At 34.5% G+C, this 11,956-nt stretch overlaps 1 protein-coding gene across 2 annotated transcripts; it reads right to left on the bottom strand.

Moving 5' to 3' along the window:
* Window positions 1–1,718: 1,718 nt before the first annotated feature.
* LOC129801879 (uncharacterized) lies at window positions 1,719–11,947 on the bottom strand. 2 transcript variants are annotated; one of them, XM_055847282.1, is made up of 4 exons: window positions 11,788–11,947; window positions 10,299–11,724; window positions 2,230–3,484; window positions 1,719–2,164 (listed from the first exon to the last, which is right to left on the bottom strand). In XM_055847282.1, the coding sequence occupies exons 1-4, from the start codon at window positions 11,794–11,796 to the stop codon at window positions 1,981–1,983; spliced, it is 2,874 nt and encodes a 957-aa protein (XP_055703257.1). In that variant the 5' UTR covers window positions 11,797–11,947; the 3' UTR covers window positions 1,719–1,980. The 2 variants fall into 2 exon arrangements, with proteins under 2 accessions (XP_055703257.1, XP_055703258.1); XM_055847283.1 differs by lacking the exon at window positions 1,719–2,164 and having other exon boundaries at window positions 2,197–3,484; window positions 11,788–11,938.
* Window positions 11,948–11,956: the final 9 nt, after the last annotated feature.

The following is an 11,956-nucleotide window of genomic DNA, read 5'->3' as shown; positions in this document are numbered from 1 at the left end:
ATAAACATGTAGGAATCTAGGATACTTTTTGCAATACTCCAGCTATTTGCTATATACAAAATATTTGAGCTCAAAAATGACGAATTTTCAAATTTTCACGTTGGTGCTTGAATTTTAATATTTCTAATTTTTTTTTAAGCAAAATCCTCTTATGACTAGAAACTATAATAACTATACATAATATTTCTCAACAAAGTAAAAATTATAGTTTATTGGTATTTTCAGGAAAGCTTCATAATTTTCATGGGTCATATATGACCCAATCGTCCCTAGAGGTAAAAAACACCGAATTTGTCTCTAGTGGATTTTCGAAGATTTGAGGTTAGACTGTTTCATGTTTTTGTTTATGTGTGCGCAAAATAGTTAATTATTCGTGTGATATTGTGTGATAATATCAATTAGCTGAGTGCAATTTCCCAGTGCAATAATAACTGAAGAAGGTAATATTTTGATAATTTATAAGATACTTCTGCGTATATGTTGTGAATTCATAACTTTTACTCTTGTAGATATTATTTGTTTTTCTTCAAAAATTTTTTTCAAGAATTTTCAAAAATTCTTCAAAAAAAAAAAAAAAAAAAAAAAAAAAATTCAAAAAAAAAAAAAAACTTACTCTTGTAGATATTATTTGTTTTTCTTCAAAAATTTTCAAACTTCAAAAATGGAAAAAAAAAATTTCATGATCAATGATCCCGAAATCATCCACATATTATGCCCGGAAGATAGCGATAATGCCGACAATCTTGTCCTGAACGAAAGCAACATAATATATTTTTAACAAGACGTTGATGAAGTGGACTTTGAAGTCTTCATCGAAAACGCATCAACTTCAAAAGAACTCCCAAATCCACAGCAATGTGCAACTGTACGTCTGAAATTCCCAGAGACAAGCAACATTTCATCTACCCATTACCATCAAACATATTTCGAAGAAAACTGAGGTGCACATGGTGCTATCAGAAGAAAGGGTTGTAAGACCAATTGTATTTGTGAGGCATGCGACATTTATCTCTGTGTTACCGGTACTCGAAATTGTTTCGATTAATATCATAAAAATAAAAAATGAAGTAAACATTAATACATGTTTATGATAAAAATTATTGTTTTTGTGTACCACTCTTCAAGATTCTTTGAGACCAAAAATTGAATGAGATATTTTTTTAATTAATTTTTGATCGTTTTAATTTTTACTCGTACTCTAATTTTTTTTATTATTACAAATATATTCAAGTTATTTATCATTCAAAAATAACAGAGCAAACGAGTGAACTAGTCGTCTGGAAAATTTTGTGCTTTTTTACCTTTAAGGACGATTGGGTCATATATGACCCACAGTTTTCCAGAACTCCTAGGGATGGGAATATTTCTTTTTAACTGTAAATCTCTTATTTAGACTAAAATATCGAGGGAAACTTGATTTCGTTGAATTTCGCTCAGCAGAAAGCTTCTCGTCCTTAAAGGGTAAAAAGGTCTCGATTTTTTTTAAATTATTTAATATTTTAATAAAATATTTATATTTTTAGTTGAAATTCTTTACAATTTCTCTTTATGTGCACACTCGTGAATCATGTCCTGCTTAATAGCACGGGTATTTTGAGAAAATATTGATTATTCTTACCGTTAACTCCATCCTGTAAATTAAAATCTCAAAAATAGCAATACAATCTAAAAAAGACATCCATTTTAGGATAATGAAAAATTTATTAGGAAAATCAATGTTTTCATTTGGTAAAAATTTAATTTCTATTCCATTTCTTCATCTACATAAATTTCTGTGTATCTTCATCAAATATTTACATGTTGTCAAGTTGAGAAATCAAGAATCCAATTCCATGTCAGAAAGATCAAAAATAAAGTTGAACAATAATTCTTTTAGGATTATTTCAAATATTAAAGTCTGACTTTTCTAATAAAGTCAAAAATAAATTCAACAATTTAAAAATATTTAGAAAAAACAAATCAGGAAGTTACCTTTTACTCCTAGTCCAACGGTATTAATTTATTTTTCATGGATCGCCTCGCTTTTTTGAGTACCGGTTTACCTGATTCATCCAGAAAATGTTTTGGAATTGCATTAATCGGCAGTTTGTTGGCCCTCCTCAATTTATGAAATTCTTTAACAAGTTTTTTATAGTTTTCATGGCGATAAGGTGTAAAAATATATCTAAAAAACAATTTTATTTAATATTCTTCCAATTTGCAAAATTTATCTGTGAAAAAAAAACTTACTTAAAATGAAGAAAGATGTTATTTCGAATTGCCGGAGGTACTTGAACGCATTGTTCCTGTTTCTCCAGTGTCATCAAATCCTGCTCAATTGCCCTCAGATGCATCTTCCCATCTAATAATCCAGCCTGTCCCAAGAGAATCATATTGAGCCTGATTCTCAGAGCATCGGCTCTTCTGAGCATTCCCATACTAGTACACTTTCTCTCCAAGGCACCCATTTCAACATTCAATGCCGTAGCATCCCCTATGTAACCCAGAAGCAGCTGCAGCTTTTTTCGCAAGAACCGAATCATCTTTATACGGTTCCTTGGAATATTCTGAACCTCATCCATTTGACCATCTGGACTTGGAACTGGTGATTTGTCCACTTTGCTCAGGAAACGCATTAGAGTCTTCTTAAAGGACTCTATATTACCACGTTCTCCACGCAATTTCAACAAATTTCCTGACTGAGAACTCCGGAGATTCACTTCTACCGTGAGATCATCAGCCAAACTCATGAGGACCTGCTTACCCCGAGGTGCAAGTAAGCGTTCACAGTATTCTCTATCCAGATAAAGCTTGGATTCAGCATTATCTGTTTGGATCCTAGATGCTTCTTCCACATCCACCATTTCCTGTTCTTCAACTGGTTCCGGCTCTTTACTTGATTCCCCTTTAGATGCCTCAATATTACAATTATCCAGAAATCTCTGGTAAAACTGAGATTTTTTAACACTCTCACTCCACGCAAATTGCATTCTCTCCCCGCGGTACGTGTGAAAAGGATCCTTGGGATTGTCAACATTCCCACTTGCCTCATACACAGCCTCATACGATGAAACTCTCCACGGACTTACAGGATACTCCAGAATTCTCACAGGACACGGACAACTATCTGCCATGTGGCCCTTTTTAGCACACATAGAGCAGTATTTTCGATCATTGAGACACTCCTTCACCTCAACCGGTACACTGCCTTCGAGAGTCGAATGATACCTTCGCCACGTATCCGGACACAGTTCCTTCTTGTGCCCCTTCGTCTGGCAAATCTCACAAATGCGAGATGGCCAATCTGAGCATTTGCCACATGCAATGCCAAATACCATCGCACGATTTCCACATCTAAGGCACAATGTGTTTGGACATCGGGGTTCCCGATGGCCAGACTCACCGCACATGTAACACACCAGCTTCATTTCCTGTGGCTCTCGCCATGTTCGATGGAATCTGCTGAAGTTGAAGTCCCGAGCGCTTATCTGCCAATGACTGTTGGCTATAACACAAAAAAAACCAAATATTCAATAAAAACAATGTCCTACCAAAAATTTGAATTTTCACAAGTTCATTTTAAATTTAAGAAAACCTGATGAAAATCTTGAAATCGTAAACTTTTTCAGTGTTTTTATAAAAAAATATGCATTTTTGAAGCAAAATTTCGATTTAAATCTTACAACAATTCCTTTACTTCAAATACAAGAGCATTTAATTCTGAAGCAAGAGAATCGGCCAAAACAGAATCTCAATCTTATCCGCCACTTTGAAGAAATTCTAAAAATAATAAGTGGAGAAAATGCGCTTCAAAATTTTGAATGTTTTGGATAAGGGAGACTGGGGCAAAAAGTCACAAATCGAAAAATTCAATATCTTCCAAGGTAAAAAAGATAGTGGCTCAAAGTTTTTTCTATAGATAGCCTCCATAGACTTTCTTCAATGTCGTAAGTTTCTTAGAATTCGAACAAGGAATTTAGAAAACAAAAAATATCGAAATTTTTAGTCCTATTTTTGAAATATTTTCCTTGCAGAAGATAACAATTAGGGGAAAGTCGTCTGCCTTTAAATGCAGCAGCCTTCAAATGTTGCGATTTTTTGGTTCCCGTCAAATCATTGCTCTACCTGCTGATTTTACTCGGAGGTTTTTTGAATTTTAACGGTATATTCTAGTACATTCAGAGAAAATCTGCAGATTCTCGGCAGAATTTCTCCCTAGAAAATCTGCATAACCTCCATTACTTCACAAAAATATTGTTGATTTATGAAGAAACTGTAGAAGTTATAAAGAAAATTGTATGCTCTGCTTAACAAGCATTACCGAGTACACATTTTAGATCAGTAAAAAAACTGCGAGCAAAAATACTAATTTCTTAAAAATCACCAATCGAATGATACAAAAACACGAAATTTTGGTCGACACTCTGTTTAAAGTTTTCACTTCACTTTTCTCTACTTTTAACACGGCGTCGCAGAATTCTTTATTTTATATAAACACCGTGATATCACTAAGAATAACTCTATAGAATTTTGCAAACTTCAGTGAAAAATTTTTCCATCTCTTCTGACACATCTTGTCTGGAAAGTCTGGAATGTAGAAAAAATCTACAGAATATCTACAGAAATTCATCAGAGATTCGTCATAAATCTGCCGAAATATTCTGACGAATTTTGTCCCAAGCCCAAATAAAATTCGTAAGAATATCTACAGAATTTATCTGCAGATATTCTGTAGAGGTGTAGATTTTCTCTACAGAAATCTTAAAGATATCTGCAGATATTATTTGACGGGTTGTTCTCAAAAGCATAAATTATATTCTATTAACTATTAGGTAGCAATCCATCATCCTCACAAATCATCAAAAAATGGAGAACCTAGCTCCTATTTCCTAGATGCTAGATCAAAAAAAAAAATGAAAATGAGCTCTAAACTGTAATTTTGATGTTCCACAAATCATGTGATTTTTCATAGTAAAAATCATTTTACAAATAAATCTTCCATTGTGACACATAGAAGGTTAATCAGGCTTAATATTTCTGTTAATACATTTTGGTTCAGATGACACAATTTTTGTGGGTGGCAAAAATTTGCAAATATCACCCTGCAGTAGCCTTTAAATGCTAATGTCGTGTGCCTTTAAATCCTATCCATCCTATCTTTCCATACATCAAAACATGTGAAATCGAACTCCTACTTTCCTCTGACGAACGTCAAACAAATACTTATAACCTGCTATCTTGCTCCGGCCGGGATGTTTCAAGTTGACAATTGTCAACTTCAATGGCTTTTTCTTCCAAATTTTCAAGTGCAAAACAGTGCTTCAGAAAAATGTGAAGAAAAGTTATTGTTTAATGTCTTTTGACTGCAGTGATGATTTTAGTGAGTGCGTTAGGCTTCAACCTAATCATTTATAGCCCATTTAGTTTTATTGATTCAATATTCTTGGTGAAAAAAAAAAACATTTAAAGGTAGCTACCTCGCGTTTAAAGGCAGACTATGCCAGCTGCCTTCATACAAATCGACATCACTTTTTTAATTTCCTCAGAAGGAAAAACTGAGGACTTGCAAGTGCTAAATGAGGTAATCATATACGCCGAATGAACAAGAGAATTTTTTGGTGTAGTAGAAAATAAAATCCATTTTGTGGATTCTTCAGAAAAAAATCTTAAATTTGGAACTCCATTTTTCATTTGAAGGCAGACGACTTTCCCCTATTACCTACTTATTTTCCAAAATTGATGCACTGGTGAATATTTTCTAAATAATTTGGATTCTTTGAATACGAATCCGCTATCTAATTTTAGAATTTCGCAAAAGTTGTTTTCTCCAAAAATCCTTTTATTAAAAATGGCCACTTGGGGCAAAAAATAACAAAAGGCATAGAGCAAAAAGTAACAAAAAAGCGAAGCAATTTCTGATGTCTCACGGCGAAAAGAAACGTCATTATCATGTCTCGCCACTTGTTGTTTGCATTGGTCAAACGATTTGCAGTCTTTTGTGTGTTTTTTTTTCTAAAATAGCTTGAAAAGCGCTTTTCTCGTTTTCTCACTTTTCTCGCAGAGAAAACGGTGTTTTACAAAGGTGTAGACGAATAAATTTTCTATGAAAATATGTCCTCTCGGTATTTTTTCAAATTTACGGAAGCCCGTAATAAAGCGAGTCAAAATATGATAATACCCCATGTCTGGTACTACTTGCCCCAGCATTTTTGAGAATAGTCACAAAATTACCTTTTAGAAATTGGCTCGATAAACGTATTTCCTTACAAAATAGAAGAAAATTACTTTCACAAAGTTCTAGAGCGGTAAATTTCCTATAAAACTGTGCTAATTAGAAATTTTTGAAGTGCTTGAGTAGCTTGTAAAAAAATAAAATATCCGTTTTGTGACTTTTTGCCCCGGTCTCCCCTATTCAATAACTGTATTTGCTGCAATAACTTATTACTCAAGATCTTTTTGACAATTTAGCCCTAGGATTTGACATTAAAAATGAGTAATTCATTATTTTCTGATGAAAAATAAATCAATTGATTGCCATTTAGGATTTTGAGACTTTTGGGAACTAGACTAAACCTCTACTCTGAATATCGCAAGTTCGGAAATAGTTCGAATAGGCTTCTGAAAGTTTTGTGGTGTTAGATAGTTTATCTATCTACTTAAACAATTAAATTTACAGTAGACTCTCGCTAATTCGGTTCTTTGAAGATCGGGCTACTTTTTAATTCGTGCAGCAGTTAGATTTGAAAAACGTTTGTTGACAATTTTCAAGTTTTATTATGATTATCAAATGAAGCAAATATGCTTAAATTTGCCATGGTTTGTCTTAATTATGATGTTTTTCTGCATTATTAAGAGATTTTCATAAAATTTACTATAAATATGACTATGTAAACTTAATATGTGTATGCAGAAGAACAAAAAATCGTTGCATTTCAAAAAATTTGTCGCCCGAATTTCTCTCTAATTCGGATGACATTTTGGTCCCAAATACCCGAATTTGAGAGAGTCCAATGTAGATCTCTTTTGGCCTTATTATTAGAGAAACCTTCTTAACCCTCTAAAGTCCAACTTTTAAATACGCGAAAAGAAGTAGGGGAAAGTACTCTCCCTTCGAACGTTCATGCCTTCGAATAATGTGAATTTTTTCTACTGTTCTTAAGAGGTTTATACATGATTATCACATAATTATCAATAGTTAATAATAAGATAACTAATTTTTAATAGAAATATTTAAGTCTCTAGGGAAACCTTAAAGAAAATTCACAATATTCAAAGGCATGAACGTTCGAAGGGAGAGTACTTTCCCCTACACAGAAAAATTTTGACTTTAAATTTAAGAATATATAAAACTCCGGGAACTTAAATTGGACGTGAATCCCCGAGGGGTTTAAATTCAGAAGCTCTTTGCCAATGAAATGGGCTAGAATCTCTATCTTTTTGGCGCTAAGAGATCGGGAGTTTAAGTTCAGCATTAGCTGAAAACTGAAAAATGTCTTGAGATTTTCAAATTACAATTAAAACTAAATGATCAAAGATTTAGGATTAGGGCATTGGCATTCATTGGCTGGGATTTGAAATTAAATTCCTGGGTAATTTCTGTTTAAGAATTTTCCATTTTTCTATGAGTATGGTCCAATAAACTCAAAAATTCCATCCGTTCTTTATTATCACTCTTAGTTTAGGCGCAAAATGCAAAAATATAAAAACAAATTTAAATTTTTTCGCTCCTAAAATTCTTATTTTTATTTTTTTTAATATTATCAAATTAAAATTTACAGAGTAGAAAGACATATCTTTCAATAAAAAATAAATTTATTTTAATCACTTTACTTTGAATCGGTATTTTTTTAATCAACTTGAAAGCAACTAAACGAAGAAGCAAAATAAGTTCAAACCTTCTAAAGGTGTTAGTAAGACTATTAGGAGAACGTTGGCATGGTTCGCACAGAGTGAACCTTCAAACAACGCAAATTTTCTCTTTATTTACAAAGAGCTAGTTCGTCATTTCTTAGCCATAAGATAGATAAATAAGCTCATGAGACGAGATGAGAAATGGTAAGTCAGCTCTTTGCAAACAAAGAGAAAATTCGCACCGTTCGAAGATTCACTCTGTGCGAACCATGCTTACATTCCCCTACACAGAAAAAAATATTTTGTAAAAATGTTCGTAAATGTTCGTGAATTCCTTGGGGAGTTACGAAATGCTCGTAAATCGTATAACCCACAAATATGTTCGTAAAAATTTGTACTTTTTTCACAAAGATTGTTCGTAACATGATCACTTGACGAGCATTTTTTGTACTCTTACAAACATTTGTTCGTAAATGTTCGTAAACACACAAAAAAAATGTTCGTAAAATTTTGTCATTTGTTCGTAAATGTTTGTTTTCCTGTCGAAGTCAACTCACTTTAATTAATGATATGGAAAGTTTCCGGGCTTCTTGTGACATTATACGTTTCCCTTACATGAACAGGAAGAGGACTTAGTAAGATTGGTTCATCAAATGAAGAACAATGGGCATCCTATTGAGGCGGATTAGCTGTCCAAATTTACAGCCAAGTTGTCCAAATTAATAACCAAGTTGTCCAAAATTCGAGTCAAATTCACCAATACATATCAATTCATTTTCAAACGTATTAAAACTAATTTCAGTAAAAACAAAGACAATAAACCATTGTCAAGTGTCTAAACAACCCTTCTGAAGAGAGAGTAACAAAATTAGTATTGAAAATATCGCACTTTAAATTTAAAAGATCGATACTTATAAGCATACTGTTCAAAATTAGGAGCCTTTACCCTATACGAAAATATCATTGAATCCCAAAAGAATAACTGACGTGGAATATTTATAATGCAATAGGGCGATGACCTCCTTCCGGGTGCGTCAGGGATGCTGATCCTTTCCACAGAACAAACAACAATGTTTTTTTTGGCGAAAAAAACATTGTTTTTGGCGAGGATCAGCATCCCTGATGCGCCCGGAAGGAGGTCATCTCCCTATTGCATTATATAATTGAATCATTCCTAATAACGGATTTTCAAGGTTAAACTGTTGAACTGACGGTTGAACTGATTCCTATCGGTTATGACCTCGTATAGAACCGATTCAAAATCGATCTATTTTTTTATCCGATTTTTTTATTTAATAAATCAGTCCCAATCGGTTATAAACCGGTCGGTAAACGGTAAATTATTCAAAAGCATGTATTTTTGAGATATAGCATCGAAATCACGAGTTTGAGCACTTCGGAAAGCCAGGGGCTCTTTGCTGCAATCCCTTTTCAGAAACAACACTGAGTGAGAGAAATCCGAAAAAGTTAAAATAACATTCCTAAAATGTTAATTTTATCCTGCATTATTGATCCGAAATCGGTGTAAATATTACCCTTTTTAGGTGTATTAGGGGTTAAAATAACCCATTTTCATGTTAATTTTACCCTTAAAAAGGTGTAACATTAACATTAAAAAATGTTGATATATTTTTACACCTAAAAAGTGTTAAAGTTACGAGGAAAAAAAGTTAATCGCACCCACTTTTTTTCTCAGTGAATCACCAGCGAATTCTTTCATTTTCGTTTATAATCGTGATTTTTCCTATTTTCTAACACGTTTTAAGGGTTAACCAATGCATTTCTCATCCGATTGAAACAAGTTTAGATCCATGTAAAATGTCTTCGATTTCCGGATAATTTCAAGTCAATTTAAATTGCGGTGTACGTAATTTTCTTTAATTCTTTATTGCTGTACAATTTTCGCACAATTCTAGCAATCAATTATAAATAGATAAATGTAAAAAAAATATGAATTACTTGAAAATTTAAAAATAATTATACATTAATTGTGAAGAATTGGATACCATAGCTGCTCTTTCAAGATTTTTTTATCATGATGTTAATGTAAAAAAAAATGGACATACTTTAAATGACTTTTTTTATTAACTATTTTCTTTACAAACAATTTCTTGAGCAACTAAGACAAAATTAACGTTAATAACTCGTTACTACAATTACGATTTTTATGATTATAATTATCTTTTCCTGTATATTTTTAATTTCTTTTTAATATAAAAAAATATTGCTATTTTATTTTAATAGGAAAATTTTAAATACCTTAGCCGAGAATATCAAATAACCTTGTGCAACGATACAAGAACAAAATTCTAAGAAAAATAGCTGAGATTCTTCTGTTTCTTTTGTAATCATCGATTTTTTTCTTGGTCAGCAAAAAAAAAACAAAACAATTTCCAATCATCAAGTTTCAGCAAATAATCTTTTCAGCTGCATTGTGTTTCAGTCCGATAAGACAATAATGGACTCACCTGGCATTTGGTCAAGGATTTTCTTGACTGAGAAGTTTTCTCCTCCCCAGGAATCCTCGTAGAAGCGTCTACTCTCTGCATTCCAGCCATGCGTGAGCCTTGGGAGATTGTCCTCTTCAAGCTCTTTATCATCCTGCTCAGATTCTTCACCTTGGGCTTCTTCTTCTTCTTCTTCTTCTTCTCCCTCTGCAGATTGTTCCTCATCTTCCTGCCCAGAACCCTCAGCTTCTGACTTTTTCTCAGCCTCTGATTCTTCTTCAGAATTCTGATCTCCTTGAGTACTTATGTTGAGGAGAATGTCAGAAGTCTCATCTCCAGGAATCGCACTCACAATCTCCACAGGATCATCATCGGAATTGCCAGGATTTTGAGAATTTGACGTATCTCCATTGGCAATTGAACTGAGAATCGTAATGAACTCTTCGTCAGAGCGATGAGATGAACTCAAATCGATACTCTTCCGTTTGGGAACAGTGACAGCATTTGGAAGAGCTTCTCCCTTGAGAATGTAGGGTGTTTCCTTTGGAGATGGTGGTAGACGTTTGCGCTTCCGGTAGCGATGCTTGGGCGAGGATTCTTGGTCCGGCAGGAAATCCTCAGAATCCGACGTGGAAATATCGGAAAAATGTTCCTTAGGGCCTTCTGTGGATTCAGAATCCTGAGCTCTGGAACGCTTCTGGGCATTTCCCGTGGGCTTAGATTGCTGCTGGACTGTTCTCAGCTCGTCGTCAGCCATATGAATCGTCTCCATGGACTCTGCGAGACGCTTGCGATCCTTTGCAGCAATAAAATCATCCGAAAGGATAGAACTCGAAGGACTGGAGCCCCTTGTGGATTTCACCTGACGCTTCCTGGGGCTCTTCTTCATCCCATCTTGCTGAGACTCATCCGAACTGTCAAGACAGACGAGAGGAGGCGATGGAACAGGAACCTCTACAACATCATCATCCTTTTCGTCATCACTCGAGTCCAGAACAATAGTCTCAGGCTTTTTCTTATCCTTCCGACGGTTCTTCTTCTTCTCGCGCTTTGACTGTGACGGAGCCTCAGGAACTGGTGGCTTTCGAAACAACTTTGCCGGATTCTTTCTCAAATTGGGATTCCTCACAGATTCTGATCCCATCTTGATGCCCTGCAGAAAAGACTGGTAGGGTGTAAATTTTGGAATTGCCTTCCCACCCTCTGGTTGTGTCTCTCTGTCAATCCCCAAAATCGGGGCAGTTCTCTTTGCAAACTTCTTGCCAAAGGGCCTTCCGGAAGTGCCACCTTGAGCAAAATACCGACCATTCCTCCCCTTCTGACTGCCACCGGGCGCACTGGGTGGTGCGTCTGTCTTCATTACACTCTCCACTTGTCCGTGGTGTATCTTGGAGTACAAGTGTTCCTCTAGCTCGGCAGAAAATTCTTCTAATGCATTCCCTTCGTCCTAGAAACAAAACAATGACAAACTTGTCTCCTGCGATTTTCACCAATATTCCCACAAAATTACCTCATCCATTGCCTTAAATGAACTATCGGTATCCCATGCACACCTTTTGCTACAGCATTGGATAATTTATTTTCACTTTTCCGTAGAAAATCGCGATTTTCTAGCCGCCAAGAGTTTCACAACAAAAAAATACAAGAAAATATCGTACCACGTGTGACAATAATCATGC

Source organism: Phlebotomus papatasi, chromosome 2, assembly GCF_024763615.1.
Source record: "Phlebotomus papatasi isolate M1 chromosome 2, Ppap_2.1, whole genome shotgun sequence".
Lineage (NCBI taxonomy): Eukaryota > Metazoa > Arthropoda > Insecta > Diptera > Psychodidae > Phlebotomus > Phlebotomus papatasi.
This window is presented reverse-complemented; position numbering and strand designations above follow the sequence as displayed.